Genomic DNA, 17,317 nt, shown 5'->3' with positions numbered 1-17,317 from the left:
ACACACAGGAGCACACAGGACAGGAACACATATAGGAACACAACCAACCATGGATTCAGCTGAAGACAACTGGGGACAACTGCAGCAGGCCTAGACCATTCTGGGGAAGGAGAAGCACCCAGGCAAGCAGAGGCATTTTTTGTATACTCACGGACTGCACATAGTGGGGACAAATCAAAACCGGCCACAATTTTTTCCTGAGGGCAGTGATAGGCAGGGTGGGATCTAAATCAGCAGCATAACCCACAAACGTGGGGAGACAACAACAAGTGACCACTGAGGTGAGCTGAGGAGGGAGAAGGATCCAGTATGTCCTCGTGAACAGGAGCCTGTGGGCATCCAGCTGAGGATGGCTGGAGCTTCTTCCTGAGAACGACTCTCCCAATAACCCCACCAAAGTGACCCAGGCTGATGTCACTTGCCTGCTCTGGACCCATCCAGCACTTGAGCTGAGTCTTCTGCCAGCGCTGCTGCATTCCTGCCCTAGAAATCCTGGGGCCTTTCATCCCAGAGCTCAGAAGAAGCCTTCACTGGGGATGGGCATGGCGCAAATGTGGAAATGAAAAGGCAGCAGTGTTGGAAACCAAAGCACAGCCCATATCATTACCCGTGAAGGTTTACATTTAAGATGAGCTTGTCAGAAAATTGTTACCTCTGCAAAGGGTGCCTCTGGTCCTGCGGCAATGAAGGGCAGGTATAAAAGCCAGCCCGAGTCCCTGCTCTCTCATCCACTGCTCTTGCCTCTTTCTCCTTGGGAACAGGTGAGTCTGAAGGCCCTTCTCCTCCTCTTCCAAAGTGAGATCTCTGCTTGACGGACATCTCAGCCGATATTGGCTCTGTCCTATCCTGTGCTGGGGCTTGGAGCATCTTGGCACTGGAGAGATAAGCAGGGAGGAAGGGGGCTTAGAGAGAGGCTGCAATGTGGCTGAGGGGGCTTTTTTGGGTTTACAAATTACAAGAGAGCCTCCCTGGGCAAGACTGCTCCTTGTAGGATGATGAAGACCCTGTGTCTCCTGGCACAGCCTCCAGCTCCCCATTCAGCAGTGGCCTTGGTTCCTTTGTGACAGGGAACCACGCTGCTCCTCACCCACCCTTGTGCTCTGTTTCCTCCCTGCTTCTCCCCTCCAGCCCCAAGACATGTCCTGCTACAACCCGTGCCTGCCATGCCGGCCCTGTGGCCCGACCCCACTGGCCAACAGCTGCAATGAGCCCTGTGTCAGGCAGTGCCAGAACTCCACCGTCGTCATCGAGCCCCCTCCCGTGGTGGTGACCCTGCCTGGACCCATCCTCAGCTCCTTCCCGCAGAACACTGTTGTGGGATCCTCCACCTCCGCTGCTGTTGGCAGCATCCTCAGCTGTGATGGAGTGCCCATCACCTCTGGCTGCTGTGATCTCTCTGGCATTTCCAGACGCTACGGTGGCAGAAGGTGCCTCCTCTGATACATATCCTGCGAAAGACCCAGGGAGACACCTCGAGGAACTCAGAACATGCTATTGGGCAGAAGATTGACATTTTGGATGTGTTTGCAGTATAGCTGAACAGCTTTGCCGTTCTTTCTCCCTTGTTTCCTTTGGTTCTCCTTGACAACAAGGTTCTCCCAAGGCCAGCCTGCTGGGGACCATCTGTCTCCTCTCCCTCTGTGTGGCAGGCAGGCAGGCAGACATCATGCAGGAACTTCTCCAGAGCCAAGGACCGCAGACTCTTGCTTCCCCCAGGGCTCCCTGCATTGCTCTCCTCCACTCGGAGTCATTTTCTTCCCCTCTTTTGACTCATTAAAGTTCTGCTGCATTCTAGCCTGGCCTCCATGTGGTCCTTCCCTCTGTGGACACTCCCCAAGCTGACAAAGGAGAAAGCTGTTGCTGAGGGTTGGAAAGGGGTGCGGGCACAAGGAGACCCTTCTCCATTTACAGAGGAATGGGAGGTTGGGACACTCTGCAGTGGCTCCTCCTTTAGGGAAGATCCTTGGGACCTAGGGAAGACATCCCTGGCTGCTCTTCTGCCAGTGACCATCAGGCCTTGTCTTACTGTGGCTCTGCCCACAAATGACCAGAAAGGCAGGAGGCCCTGAGGATTATTCAGACCTATGATCTCTTGAGGAAGGGCATTGCTCTTGCTATGGTTAGAGCTTCGCTTGGGTGGCATGGGTGGGTGTGAGGCTCTGGAAGGTGATTTCCTTTGCAGAATGGCAAGAGTGGTAAAGCAGGGAACTGCCTTTGGGATGGTCCGTAGCTGCTACTCCACCTTCTTGTTTCCTCCACCATCCCATCTGGGGGCCGCAGCCAGCAGCCATGGGCCAGAGTAGCAGGGAAAAGTCGCCTACGCTGCTGAATGTGTTGAGGCTGGAAATTGGAGCTGAGCATGTGGGAGCTGATGGCAGTCAGCACAGACATGGGGACAGTGAAACAGTGTATTTCAGAGGGAGAGCAAATTGCTCTGATACAGAGCACGCAGGAGAACATGAAGATCAGCAAGGACGAGGGTACTGGGTGCACATCCCAAGAGAGCTGCAGGAGGGTGCAGAGCTCTTGACTGCTTCATTGGTCCCCCCAGAGAGTTTGTGCTCAGGAATTGGCTGCTGTTCTGGGGAAAGAGGATTCTTTTTCAGAGGATTTTTCACATCCCTTCTCATGGGTGGAAATGTCTCTTGGCAGCTACTACAGTCTCATAGCCTATTTCCTGCATGAAAATCCAGATGTCTTGACAAAAGTGTACAAGTGGAAGGATGGAAATCGCCACACCCATGTCCTCCATCAAGAGGGAATTAGGGCTCATGAAGCATATCTCAGAATGACTGAAGGCCAAAAGGGCCTTTCGCTTGCATGTCTCTTTTCTCTAGTCATTCTATTAATAACCCTCAACAAAAGCAGCACAGTTGTTCGTTTTTCATGGTGATTTAAATCCGCTGTGCAGAAGGCAGGCACTGAGCTGTCTCAACCCATGCTTCCCATTTCACTGCTGTGGCCGGTTTCCATGGCACAGGTGTCTTCACCTGCATGGCAGCCCCCTCAAAAGGGTCACTAAGCAGAGCAGTGGCTGTTCTTTAAAATGTTGTTACTCCCATGCTCAGCCCCTTGATTTACACGTTAAGAAACAAGGATGCAAAAGCTGCTCTGAGCAGGTTCAAGAGCTGGTATTTGTTCACATGAAGGAAACTACTGGCAGGGTGCCATGATCCTAACCCAAAGATGACAATACATCAAAGAGTTAGTGATCCATGTGACAGATAACCTGAAGAGGCCCTGGCCTCTGCTGTGCTGTGCTACATGCAGAGCTTGGCCTTCAGGCCTGTGTTGTGCTGCGCAAACCCCTTGGCCAGAAGCGAAACTCAGAGGGCCGATTGTAACTAATGAGGCTGTAGGCAGCTCCTGCTCGGTGCCAGTGATTACACTACCTGGGTGTCCCTGCCTGTGTCTAAAGTGCACTAAGAAGATCTCATGTGAACATCATTTCTGCTTGACAGGAGAAATGATGAATAGAGCTGCTTTATTTTATGAAAAGTCCTCTGAAAGCTTGGCTGACCAAAACGGGGCAACGCTTTCATGGGCAGGTTCTACGTGGTGTGCTGTGCCCTGATTGGCGCAGCCTTCCCCAAACCCTTCCCTTCCCCTGGGCTCAGCTTCACTCCCAACTTCTCTACCTCCTCCCTGCTGAGCGAGCAGCACAAGGGGAAAGGGTACCTCAGGTCCTTCTCAATGGTAATACCATCTGCAATTTCCTTGTAGAAGAGGAGGGAGCGGCACAAGGGGAAAGCGAGTGGGGATTGTGGTCAGTTCATTGCACGTTTTCTCTGCCGCTCCTTCCTCCTCAGGCTCTTCCCTTGCTTCAGCATGGGGTTCATCCCACAGGCTGCAGTTCTTCACAAACTGCTCCAGCATGGGTCCTTTCCATGGGCTGCAGTCCTTCAGGAGCGCACTGCTCCAGCATGGGTGCCCCGTGGGGCCACAGGTCCTGCTAGAAAACCTGCTCCAGCATCGGCTTCTCTCCATGGGCCACAGTTTCTGTCAGGAGATTGGTCCAGCTCGGCTTCTCCATGGGCTGCAGCTTCCTTCAGGGCATCTCCACCTGCTGCGGCATGAGGTCCTCCACGGGCTGCAGAGTGGATATCTGCTCCATCGTGGACCTCCGTGGGCTGCAAGGGGACGACCTCTGTCACCATTGTCTTCTCCATGGCTGCAGAGGAATCTCTGCTCTGGTACTTAAAGCACCTCCTCCCACTCCTTCCTTATGGACCTTGGTGGCTGCAGAGTTGTTTTGCTCACATTTTCTCACTCCTCTCTTGCAGCTGCTGCACACCAGTTTTCACCCCTTCTTAAATGTGTTATCACAGAGGCACTACCAACGTTGCTGCTTGGCTCAGCTTTGGCCAGCGGCGGGTCCATCTTGGAGCCAACTGTTGCTGGCTCTGTCGGACATGAGGGCAGCTTCTGGCATCTCCTCACAGAAGCCAGCCCTGCAGCTCCTCCACTACCAAAACCTTGCCAGGTCAACCTAATACACTGTCGTTATGCTCGTAGTATTATGTGCAGAAAATGTTTTGTGTATAGGAACCTCGGCTGCAAGACAAACTCAACCAGCTCATGGTGACAGAGGAGGCTGCAGGCAGCTCTCTCTCTCTGCAGGCAATTACACCAGCTGCACCTGCATGCAAAACACAGGAAGAAAAAAGGCCAGCCCATCAATTAAAACCAGGGGGAAAAAGAAACCATGAACATTCACAGGGTAGCCAACCCCTTTTTTCAGCTGCTCCCTAAATTAATGTTGTTTCTGCATTTCTCTGCCTTTTGAAGAGAGGGTGTTTACCTTAAAGTGAGTCTAGGGACAGGTTCACTACTACATCACTTCTGATGTCCCAGCCTCAGTGTCTGTAGCCTGAGGGGAGTCTGACTTGTCCCAGACAGACAACCTTCTGCTGCCACATGAGTGTGTCACTGTAGCACTGCTCCCTTTGCAAGGGCAGGGGCTGGTCCCAGACCCTTGAGGAGATCACTAAGACAGGCGGGATCTTCTAACACTGCAGGATTTTTTTTCTTTCACTTGGAATATGGGAATTCTTGGAGGGGCTTCAGCAATGGGGACGTTCTCTAGTTTTTACATTATCCTTCACAGACAGACTTGAAACGTGGAGAGGCTCAATGTCTGGAAAGGCCATGACAGCTCCAACTCTGCTGTGGTTTCTCTCTGTCTTACAGTGAGAAAACAGCTGTCTGAGCCACTACCAAACCCTTGAGTTCACTAAAGCTGATGGGTGTGGCCAGTGACTGATTCATTGCCTTAACTGCAGGGTCTGAAGGACTTGCCTAGAACCATATAGAGGGGCTGAGAGCTGGTGTAGCGAGTCCTGGTTCTCTGTGGTGTGTGTGCATGAGCGTGCTCACGTACATGTTCATCTGGCTGTGCTCATGTGTGCATTCGCGAAGGCCTATGGTAATACCCGTGCAAACGTGAATGTGCCCAAATGTTCTGTGTGTGTGTGTGTTTGGGAAATTGCATCCATGAGTGTGTATGTGTTTAACACATGCACGTGCCTTCATGCAGGAGGGCATGAGTATGTGTGACCGGTCTGCATATACGTAATTGTGTGGGCATAGGTGTGTGTAGATGTGTGCTTTTGTGTGTGTACTTCTGTGTAGAGGAGCATGCATGTATATCAGTATGCAAATGCATGTGTGCAGGAGCAAGCATATGTGTAAGCAGGTCTGAATAACTGTGCGTACATGTTGGTATGGGGGGTGGCTGAGCATGTTGGTACGCACATGGGCTCCTTTGGAAATGTGTGTGCACACACCTCTTTACAAGTGCACACGTATGAGTTGCTCTTTGGGTGCGTGTAAGCTCACGTGTGTGGTTGTGCCCATGTGTGTGTGACTCTGTGTGTGCACTGAAGGGGAAATTCAAATTGGAACTGCTCTGCAGTGGTCATTTGTGACCAAGGAATGATGTGCCACAGAGGGCAAGAAGGCCCAAATGCAAAAGGGGTTAAAGTGGCTGGCAGTAGGGATGCCAGAGACAGAAGGACTCCCTGTAAGGGAGTGCAGTTTCCCTTGGTGAGGAGATAAGAAAGAGCTGCAGCATTGTCTTGCAGCAATCCTGCAATGTGAATGCTCAGTGGCCACCTTTGGGCAGCAGAGCTGGTGCTGGGGGATAGACCCAATGCCAGGCTGAGGTGCCCCATGCAACTGCTCACAGGACTGGTGCTGGTGCCAGTGTATATAAGGAATTGGCTCCTGACACATCTTCCAGACTTCCTGTAGAACTGCTTATGGTGGTAGGACTCTGTCCCATACATTGATCATTTAGTGTTTGGGTTCCTTGTTGTATCTAAGGAAAAGCATGTGTTTAATTTGCCTCAAGGGGTACAATAAAAATTCCCCCCCTGCACATATATCTGTGAGTGTGCATATCTCTGTGTGCGTATAGTTGTGCATGTGTGTGCAACCATAAAGGTATGCCAAAGACCTTGCTAAAGTCAAGGTACATCACAGCCAGTGCCCCTCCCCTTCCTTACAGTGCCAGTCACATCCTCATAGAAAGCAATGAGGTTGGTGAGGCATGATTTGCCCTCAGTAAGCCCAGGTGAGCTGCTCCCAATCCCCTTCTTGCCTTTCCTGAGTTTAGGAAAGGCTTTTGAGAGTATTTGCTACGTCTTCTTTCCAGAGACTGAATAGAGGCTGTCTAGTCAGCTCCTTGAACACCCTTGGATGCATCCCAAGTGATCCCATAAACTTGTGCCTGTCCAAATAGTAGTAAGAGCTCCTTGGTTCTTCTTCTTCTCCTTTTGCTGCTAATAGGCTCACAGATACCTTTCTTGATTCCCTTCACCTCCCTTGCTAGTTTCCACTCCACCTGTGCTATTTTCTTCACATTGCAGAAGACCATCTTTGTAATCTGCTGGGACTCTCTGCACTCCAGGGCATTTTCCCATGGCATCTTGCCAAGCAGGTAGGTCCCTGAAGAGACTGAGATCTGCTCTTCTGAAGTCCGGGGCTGTAGTCATCCTGTTTGTCTTGGTCAGTCCTCTGAGGATCTTAAGCTCTGCAGTCTCCAGCAGGCAAGGCTGCCCCTGAACTTTACATCATCCAATAGTTCTTCCTCATCTGTGTGTAGCAGGTCCAAGAGAGCCTCTCTCCTAGTCTGTTCATGGATTGCCTGCATCAAAAATTTGTCTTCCATATGCCCCAGGCATGTCCTGATTTGCTTGTGCCCAGCCATTTTGGTCCTGCAGCAGACACTGTGGTGGTCAAAGTCACCCACAAGTACCAGGGCCTGTGACTGTGAGGCTTTCCCCAGCTGCCTGAAAAAGGCGTCATCTGCTTCCTGCATAGCACACTTGTAACTACACCACCACCTGTGCCACGGGGGAAGTGTGAGAGCCTCCCCTGCCATGCTGTCCCCCAGGCATACCTCTTCTACCCTTGTGCCAAACCTCCTCTTCAGCCTATGGTAGATCTCCCCCACCCTCCCTACTTTAAACTCCTCCTCCCTAGTTAAGCAGGCATTCACAAAGACACTCTTGCCTCCCCTTGACAAACAGCTTCCACTCCTGAGCAGCAGTCCTCACTCTTCCAAGAGGGCACGATGGGGACAGAAGCCAAAGCTGCTGAGTGCTGCCGCACTCCCCTCCTGCCATGCATGCTGCCCAAATGAGCTCTCGAAGGAGAGGGATTCTCTTCTGACTTCCATGCCATGTTTTGCATCCCAGTCTTAGTAAATATAGGTAATTAAGAGGTTGTGAGTGAAATGGATCAAGATCCCTTCAGCAGATAGGTCCTTCCAGCCCTGTGTGAGACCAACTCAGATTCCAAAGACATCCTCGTGTAGAGGTTCTTTCAGCCCAAACTCACTATGCTGGAGGGAAGGAACTCACAGAGTCATCTTTGTTCTCAGCAAAATACCCATAATCGTAGAATCATAGAATCACATAGAATTGTTTGGGTTGGAAGGGTCCTTGAAAGACCATCTAGTCCAATCCCCCTGCTGTGAGCAGGGACATCTCTCACAACCAGAGCAGGTTGCTCAAAGCCCCATCTAACCTGACCTTGAACACTTCCCATGATGGGGTATCCACAATGTCTATGGGCAACCTCTTCCAGTGTCTCACCACCGTCATCGGAAAAAAATTCTTCCTTATGTCCACCCTAAATCTACCCACTTTCAGTTTAAAGCCATTGCCCCTTGTCCTGCCACTACAGGCCCTGGTAAAACATCTCTCTCTGCCTTTCTTATAAGCCCCCTTGAAGTATTGAAAGGCCTCAAGAAGGCCTCCTCAGAGCCTTCTCCTCTCCAGGCTGAACAACCCCACCTCTCTCAGCCTTTCTTCATAGGAGAGGTGTTCCAGCCCTCTGAGCATTTTCCTGGCCCTCCTCTGGACCCGCTCTGACAGACTCTACAGGCTCCTCCCACAGTCAGTGAAGGGACATCAGCTCACACATGGGACTTAGCCCATCCTAAAGCAGACGTGCACGGCAAATGGGACGAATCATCTTTCTGGAGACACAACCCTGCAAATGACCAATGGTGGCCTCTGAACTCCCCAGCTAGCATAAGCTCACTGCAGGCCTGCATACCTGGTCACGTGTGCATGGCTTCCTTCATAATGTGATCAGAAGTGAACCCACAGGCTGTGCTACCAGAGCCTACCAACACCTCTATCCCATGGCTAAGGCCCATATCCATGTCCACGGTACTCAGGGATGGACAGAGAGCAGGGAAAGGGCTTTTGTGGGGGTGAATGGGCTCAAGCTGGGCATGTTACTGTCATCAGCTGCATCTCCCGCTCTCTCCGAGCGCAGATAAGTCTTCCCTCAGCCATGCTGAACCCTTGGACAAAGGACAAGCAGAAGATAACTCCGTCAAGTCCAACACCTGTGCAGTGTCCCTGGTCAGTGTAGACAGACTCTCTTTCGGTGTCTTGACGCTTCTCAATTAACTCTAGATGACTAGAGGTCTAGATTTTTGTGTGTGTGTGTGTATGTGAGTCATCTACGCCAGATATTTAGTCTATCTTGAATGTCCTTTACTCGACTCCTCCAGCATGTGAGACGAGACCTGTGCCCACGCTGACATGTTTTGCTCCAGAAATGCTTGGGCCTCTCATCCTGTCACGGAAAAGCTGCCTTCAGTGGGGAATGTGCCTGGCATAAAGCAGGAAATGAGAAGACAGCAATTCAGGAAGCCAAAACTCAGCCCATAGCATTAGCTGGGATGTTTTGCATTCAAGATGAGCTTGTCAGAAAATAATCACCTCCACAAGGAATGCCTCTGGCAGCCTGGGGCAGTAAAGGGCCATTATAAAAGCCAGCCCAGCTCCTTGCTCCCTCATCCACTTCTCTTGCCTCCTTCTCCTTGGGAGTCAGGTGAGTCTGAAGCCCCATCTACTTCTCTGCTGTCTCTAATAGGAAGTCTCACTTCAGTGGACCTCTCAGCTGATTCCAGATTTGTTCTATGCCAGATCTTGGGGCTGCTTGTCACGGGAGAGGGAAGTGGGGAGAAGGTTAGGCATGGAGGGAAGCTGGGACTGTACTGAGGTGGCTTCTGGACTCAGGGGCTAGGCAGTAGCTGCATAGGAGCTAGTAGACCTTTTGGGGCCCTGGTATGACAACGCCAAGAAGCCCTCATACGTCTCTGCACAGCCTCCACCTCCCGGCCTGCACGTTCTTTGGTTCCCTCATGGTGTGGTGACAGGCTGCTCCTCATGCATGTCCATTTTTTCCTTCCTCCCTGCCCTCTCTCCCAGGTGTACCTCAGGCCCCGAGACATGTCCTGCTACGACCAGTGCCAGCCCTGCCAGCCCTGCCAGCCCTGCGGCCCAACCCCGCTGGCCAACAGCTGCAATGAGCCCTGTGTCAGGCAGTGCCAGAACTCCACCGTCGTCATCCAGCCCTCTCCTGTGGTGGTGACCCTGCCTGGTCCTATCCTCAGCTCCTTCCCGCAGAACACCGTTGTGGGATCCTCCACCTCCGCTGCTGTTGGCAGCATCCTCAGCTGTGATGGAGTGCCCATCACCTCTGGCTGCTGTGACCTCTCCTGCATCACTAGCCGCTACTGCGGCAGGAGGTGCCCCCCCTGCTAAAGATGCTGGCAACGGCCTCAGATAAGGACCCCCAGGAACTCAGAAAATGCTGCTTGACACAGGATCAAACTCTGTGCCATTGTTTTAGGAGCAGCTGACCATCTCTGGCTTGTCCTGCAAGGGCAGACTGGAAGGGGCCAGCCTGGGCCTTCTGAAAACATGGCCAATGTCTAACTTTCCTGTCTTCCAATCACCCTTTTTCTCTCTTCTCTTTGTATTCTTGTGCTCCCCTCAGAGCTTGCTGTGAGGACCCCAGAAACAAGCCTGGAGTCACCTGCTAGCCTGTCTCCTTCTGCGAGGCAGGTCAACAGGAAAAGGGGAACAGAGTCTTGGCTGCTCCTCCTCCTGCCTGCATTGGGGACCGTCACTTGGAGTGACTTCATTTCCCTCTTTCGACTCATTAAAAAATTGCTGCAACCCTGCCTGTGTCCCTTGGGTGGTCTTTCCATCTGCACACTGACTGCTGAGGGAGAAAGACCTTGCTTTGGAGGGGCATTAGTTGGGGGCACAGGAGGACCCTTCATCACTCCTAGAGGCATTGGAGGGTGGGACAAACTGCAGCAAGTCCTCTTTCAGGGACTGCCTCTTGAAGCTGAGGAAGACATCCCCAGTTACTCCACAGCCAATGGCCATTAGTCCTTGCCTTGCTGCGTCTCTGCTCAGAAATAGCCCCCTGGCCCCAGAGCACATCATATGAACAGGAATCCTGACAACTGCTGTCTTCCAGAGAGGAACTGTGAGCATGTGGGAGGCCCCAGGGAGGTCAGCAGTCCCACAAGCCCTTGGGGAAGAGTGGTGCTCTTGCTTTGGCTGGAGCTGTGAATATGATGTGAGAATACGTGACAGTATGTTGCCAAAGGATGGCTGGATTTGAGAATGGGTAAATAGCCTTGGGCATGGCCCACAGTCCCTACTCTACCTGCCCCTCCCCTCCATCACCCGATTTCGGGGCCATGGTCTGCATGCCTGGGCATAGGCAGCAGGGACCCTTTCCCCATGCAGCCCTATCACCCTTCAGCACAGCATCTGTACCCGCTCCAGCTGATTTGCAGGCACCAGGTACATTTTTTCCACATAGTCCATCTCTGCTTTACCAAATGCCAAGCAGAAGAGCAAAACTTAAGTCCTCCACAAATTTGCTAAATGGGTATTTCCAGAGCACTTCCTGATACAGCGGTTGCCAGCAACTGTAATACCACAGAATATTCTCAGGCATAACAGACAGCAAGCAGCTGGCATTTGTCAGTCAGCAAGCAGTTGCAAGTGAGCCAGCTGCACAGCATCAGAGCAGGTGAAAGGGAGGTAGGATTTTCCCTGAGACACAGCAGCTTGATGAGCCCCAGACCCCAAATGCAGTGGAGAAGCTGGCAGTGTCTCCCCATAACATTAAGGTGACTGCAACCTCTGGGCAAGGGGAAGGGAAGGAAGAGAAAAGAATATTTCAGTTGCAAGGGACCTACAATGGTCATCTAGCCCAATCGCCTGACCACTTCAGGGCTGACCAAAAGTTAAAGCATGTTATTAAGGGCTTTGTCCAAATGCCTCTTAAACACTGACAGCCATGGGACAACGACCACCTCTCTACGAAGCCTGTTCCAGTGTTTGACCACTCTCTTGGTAAAGAAGTGCTTCCCAATGTCAAATTTGAACCTCCCATGATGCAGCTTTGAACCATTCCCATGTGTCCGGTCACTGGATGCCAGGGAGTAGTGATCGGCACATCCCACTCCACTTCCCCTCCTCAGGAAGCTGTAGAGAGCAATGAGGTTGTACTTGCTCATCCAACAGCTGGACAACTTGTCCAGAAGGATGCTGTGAGGGACACTATCAAAAGCCTGACTAAAATCCAGAAAACCTACATCCACCACCTTCCCTTCATCCACTAGGTGGGTGACCTTATCATAGAAGGCTATCAAATTAGTTCAACAGGACTTTCCCTTTGTGAGATCATGTTGTCTGTGCCTGACGATTGCATTGTTCTTTAAATGCCTTTCAGTAGCACCCAGTATAATCTTCTCCATAATTTTTGCAGGAACTGAGGTAAGACTAACTGGTCTGTAGCTTCCTGGGTCTTCCCTCATGCCCTTCTTGTAAACTGGAATAACGCTGGCTAGCTTCCAGTCAGCAGGGACCTCCCAGACTCCATAGACCTTTGGCAGATGATCGAGAGGGGTCCTGCTGTAACATCCATCAGCTGATGCAGTACTCGGGCATGAACCCCATCTGGCCCCATGGACTTATGAACATTCAGCTGATACAACTGATACTGGGCAGCCCAAGGTCTGCCAGTATTATTAAAGAATGAGGCAAAAAAAGCACTGAATGCCTCCGCTATTTCTTCATCCCTGTTAGTCAGGTGACCATCTTCGTCAAGTATCAGTCCAATGTTTTCTTTAGACCTCCTCTTGCTATTAACACTCTTCAAAAAGCCTTTCTTGTTGTCTGACACAATACTGGCCGATTTCAACTCTAATTGAGCTTTGGCCTTTTCTGTCATCTCCCTGCATATGCAAACGACAGCTCTGTAATCTTCCTGCGAAGCCTGACCTTCCTTCCAGAGACCGTACAATTTCTTTTTCCTCTTGAGTTCCAAGAGGAGTTTCCTGTTCAGCCACACTGGTCATCTGCCCCACTTGCTGAACTTGAGACACAATGGAATGCCTGCTCCTGTGCTTTTAGAAGGTGGTTCTTCAAAACTGAACACCACTCGTGGATTCCCAAGCCCTCCAAAGCAGATTCCCAGGGGACAACCCCAGGATGGAAGCTGGTGACTACTGGCACCAAGCGGAAGGCTCCTGCCCCACCTAAGGGCTTACTACTCCAAAACAGGTTCACTGCCCTCAAAGTTAAAGAGGAACCAGATGTGCCTTGAAGCAAAGGATGTGGCCCACCTGACCCTAAACCACGCACGGCCACCAGGAAGAAGCAGTGAGTGATCCTTGTGCGTGACTCTCTGCTGCAGGGGACAGAGGCACCGATCTGCCAACCTGGCCTATCATCTAGAGAGGTTTGCTGCCTGCCAGGGGCCTGGATCCCAGATGTTGTGGAGGGACTGCTAAAGCTCACTTTTCTCTCTGACTACTACCCCCCACAGTTATTCCTTGTGGGCACAAATGATACTGCCAGGGGAAACCTGGACAATACCAAAAGTGATTACAGAGCTCTGCAGGAGGGTAGTCAAGGGCATGGGGCCCCAGGGGCTGTTGTCCTCAGCAGTGGTGGTGAGGGGAAAGGGTGTGAGGAGGAGGACACTGATAATGCAAGTCAACAATTGGCTGTGGAAGTGGAGCTGGTGACAGGGGTTTAGGTCCTACAACCATGGGACCGTTTGCCAATCAGTGACTGCTCAGGAGAGGTGGGATCCACCTCACCAAGCGGGGCAAAGTTACCTTTGTCAGTAGTATGGCTGACCTGGTAAGGAGAGCTTCAAACTAGGAATGACGGGGGAGGGAGAGAGTAACCTGCAGCCCTGTGAGGGAGTGATGGACACAGTTGATGAGCAAAGGGCCTGGGGTGATGTGCCAGGAAGGGATCACCAGATCAAGAAAACAGGGCTGAAGTGGGGTCACCTCTAGCAGTTGTGTGCAAGCAGGGAAGTGCCTACAAGGCCCCACTGTGGAGAAGTCCCCAAAACCCTTTCTAGGAAGTCAACACGCTGGGGTGCCTCAGTCAAGTGCCTGTACACTAATGCACGCAGTATGAGGAATAAAGACGAGGAGTTAGAGATCTGTGTGCAGTTGCAGGGCTACAGTCACGTTGGGGTCACGGAGACAGGGTGGGATGGCTCCCGTGTCCGGAGTGTTGCAATGGAGGGATACAGGCCCTTTTTGAAGGACAGGCTGGGAAGACGAGGAGTGGGACTTCCCCTTCTGTGAGGGAGCAGTTGAGTTGCATGGAGCTCTGCCTGGGGATGGGTGATGTGCCAACGGAGAGCCTTTGTGTAAGCATTACAGAGAAGAAAGGTAATGGTGACATTGTAGTGAGTGTCTGCTACAGGCCGCCTGGCCAGGAAGAACCAGTGGATGAGGCCCTCTAGAGGCAGATAGGAGCAGCCTCACATTCACCGCACTTGGTCCTCATGGGGAACGTCAACCACCCCAATATCTGCTGGAGGGACAACACAGCAGGATGTAGGCAAGCCAGAAGGTTCCTGGAGTGCACGGATGACAACTTCATCACCCGAATGATAGAGGATCTGACGTGAACAGGTCTTCTGCTGGACCTCATATGCACCAAGCAGGAAGGGCTTGTTGGGGATGTGCAGATCAAAGGCAGCCTGGGCTGCAGTGACCACGAAATGGTGGAGTTCAGGATCCTGAGAAGAGCAAGGAGGCTAACTACGAGCTCACAACCCTGGACTGTAGGAGAGCACACTTTATTCTCTTTAAATGGCTGCTTGGAAGAGTGCCCTGAGATATGGCCCTAGAGGCCAGAGGGGCCCAGGAAAGCTGTTGAATATCCAAGGGCCACCTCCTCCAAGCTCAAGAGCAGTCCATCCCAATGAGCATAAAGTCAGGCAAGCATGCTAGGAGGCCTGCATGGATGAACAAGGAGATCCTGGCAAAACCAAAACACAAGAAGGAAGCGTACAAGAGGTGGAAGCATGGACGGGTAAAGTGGAGTACAGAGACACTCTCTAAGCATGCAGGGATGAGGTTAGGAAAGCCAAAGCCCCACTGGAACTGAATCTGGCAATGGATGTCAAAGGCAACAAGAAGAGCTTCTGCAAGGACACAGGTAGCAAAAGGAAGGCGGGGGGAAATGTGGTCCCACAGCTGAATGATTGGGCCTTCTCTGCTGCTGCACAGCCTGACAACACAGGACATGGAAAGGGTGAGGCACTGAATGCTGCCTTTGCCTCAGTCTAGAAGAGCAAGATCAATCTTTAGGAAACCCAGGTCCTTGAAACCAGGGAGGAAGTCTAGAGCAAGGGAGATGTACTCTTGCAGGGAGAGGATCACGTTGGCAACACTTAAGCAAACTAGAGATCTCCCTCAAAATTTTTACATCTTGTAGGCAATGGTAACTCAGGTGTTTTGCAAGGCAAAAGTCTTCCCCTGATTATCTGTGTGCCATGCCAAGAAGTGATTTTTCTCTTCAGGCATCATGCTGTCCACCCCATAATTTCCCAGCAGTAGAAGAGGGCTGACATAACTTTGATTTTCAGCAGTGTTGAAAAATGGGGGAAAATAGCCTTTGCAGTCCTCGATACCCAAAGTTTGGGGACGGTTGCTTAGTTTCATGAGTAAAAGATGAGGAGTCTATGAAACCCAGCAGTGCAGTCCACCTGCACTGTACAAGTAATCGATGGAGTGACAGTGTTGGTTAGGGAGGGAAAGAGAAGGACACGGCGTGTCCTCAGAGAAAGAAGCCTTTGGGTGACCATGCAAGGATTGCAGGGCCCCTTCCTGTCAACGTGGCCACAGGCAACCCCACCAGTTTTCCCCAGGTCAACACCCCTTGCCTGTACTGCACCCATCCGGCAATTGAGCTGAGGCTTCTGTGGGTACTGACGCATTCCTGCCCCAGAAATCCTGGGGCCTCTCAATCCCAGCACTCAGAAGAAGCCTCCATGAAGGAATGGGTATGGCATAAGCCAGGAAATGAAAAGGTGGCATCGGGAAAACAACCACTCAACACATGTCATTAGCTGGCATGTTTTCCGTTCATCATGAGCACCTTAGAAAATTGCCACTTCCATAGAAGCTACCTCTGGGCCTGGGGCAGGTCAGGGCTATCATAAAAGCCAGCCCAACTCCTCGCTGCCTCATTCACTTCTCTCACCTCCTCCTTGGGAACCAGGTGAGTATGAAGCCCTCTCCCCATGCCCTTTTTCTGCTTTTGTGTGTTCCTCCATCCTATGCTGGGTCGTGGTAGTGCTTGAGAGGGGGAAGAAGGGTGAAAACCTGACTCAGAGAGTGTCCGGAACTTGGCTGAGGTGGCTTTCTTTAAAGAGGTAATCAGCAGCCTCATTGAGCCTGGCAACACTTTGCAGTAGTGTGTCAGGATGAGGCCAAGAAACCCTTTTGCTTTTCTGCCCAGGTTCTACCTCCTGGCTCAGCAGGTGCCTTTCTAACACTCATGGCCAGGTGACAGACTTGTGGTGGGCTGCTGCTCACATGTCCCTGTGCTCTGATTCCTCCCAACCCTCTCTCCCAGGTGCACCTCCAGCCTCAAGACATGTCCTGCTACGACCAGTGCCTGCCATGCCGGCCCTGTGGCCCGACTCCGCTGGCCAACAGCTGCAATGAGCCCTGTGTCAGGCAGTGCCAGAACTCCACTGTCATCATCCAGCCCTCTCCCGTGGTGGTGGCCCTGCCTGGCCCCATCCTCAGCTCCTTTCCACAGAACACCATTGTAGGATCCTCCACCTCCGCTGCTGTTGGCAGCATCCTCAGCTGTGATGGAGTGCCCATCACCTCTGGCTGCTGTGATCTCTCTAGCATTTCCAGCCGCTACTGTGGCAGAAGGTGTCCCCCCTGCTAAAGCCACTGGTGGCAGCCCAGACAAGGATCCCCAGGAATCTAGAAGCTAATACTGGACTGAGGACAGAGCTGCTGGCCATCAATTTCAGAGAAGCTGAGCATTCAGTGCTGCCCTTTCAAAGGAGGGCTGCTGAGGCTCTCTGAAAACATGGCCAAAGTCTAACTACCTTGCCTTCCACTTTATCCCATCTCTTTCTTGCCCTAAGAACCCCAGAGCCAACCTGAGGCATCTGCTGGCCCCTCTGGCCATGGGTAGTGGGGCGTAAGGTGGGGGTGCAGGTGAACCTTTCATCATTCCCAGAGGAAGGGGAGGATGGGACACAGGGCAGTGGGTCCCTTCCAGTTACTGTCCCTTGGAGCTGAGGAACACATACTCAGCTCCTCCAAAGCCAGTGGCAATCAGGCCCTGTATTCCGGCATCTCTGCTCAGATACAGCCCCTGGGCCTCAGAGCATGTCCTGCAGAAGGGAAGCGTGACCACTGCTGTCCCCTAGAGAGGAGCCAAGTGATGTTGGAGGCCCTGAGAGGTCAGCAGCTCACAAGCTTGTGCTGAAGGGACTTCCTCGTGCTTTGGACAGCCCTGTTCTGGGAAAAGAGGCTCCATCAGAAGTTGGATGGAATGGTCTTGCATGGGAAGGAGCTGAGCATGGGGCCAGGAAGGGTCACCACCATGGGAGGGAGCTCGATGCCAACAGTGGAATTATGGCATTGCCTGGCACAGGGCTCATTGCAGCTGTTGGCCAGTGGGGTCAGGCCGCAGGG

At 52.1% G+C, this 17,317-nt stretch overlaps 2 protein-coding genes and 1 pseudogene across 2 annotated transcripts; all 3 read left to right on the top strand.

Annotated features, from left to right (window-relative positions):
* The first annotated feature begins 683 nt into the window (after positions 1-683).
* On the top strand, positions 684-1,529 carry LOC132319565 (feather keratin Cos2-3-like). Its single transcript, XM_059830599.1, has 2 exons — positions 684-761; positions 1,129-1,529. Exons 1-2 carry the CDS (start codon positions 684-686, stop codon positions 1,438-1,440), a joined length of 390 nt encoding a protein of 129 aa, XP_059686582.1. The 3' UTR covers positions 1,441-1,529.
* Positions 1,530-8,672: 7,143 nt separating this feature from the next.
* Positions 8,673-10,070, top strand: LOC132319393 (feather keratin Cos1-1/Cos1-3/Cos2-1-like; annotated as a pseudogene).
* Positions 10,071-15,642: 5,572 nt separating this feature from the next.
* On the top strand, positions 15,643-16,556 carry LOC132319392 (feather keratin Cos2-3-like). Its single transcript, XM_059830205.1, has 4 exons — positions 15,643-15,654; positions 15,774-15,872; positions 16,132-16,134; positions 16,230-16,556. Exons 1-4 carry the CDS (start codon positions 15,643-15,645, stop codon positions 16,554-16,556), a joined length of 441 nt encoding a protein of 146 aa, XP_059686188.1.
* The last annotated feature ends 761 nt before the right edge of the window (positions 16,557-17,317 follow it).

This window comes from Gavia stellata, chromosome 28 (genome assembly GCF_030936135.1).
Source record: "Gavia stellata isolate bGavSte3 chromosome 28, bGavSte3.hap2, whole genome shotgun sequence".
NCBI lineage: Eukaryota > Metazoa > Chordata > Aves > Gaviiformes > Gaviidae > Gavia > Gavia stellata.
The sequence above is the reverse complement of the archived record's forward strand: the minus strand, read 5'-3'. Positions and strand labels throughout refer to the sequence as shown.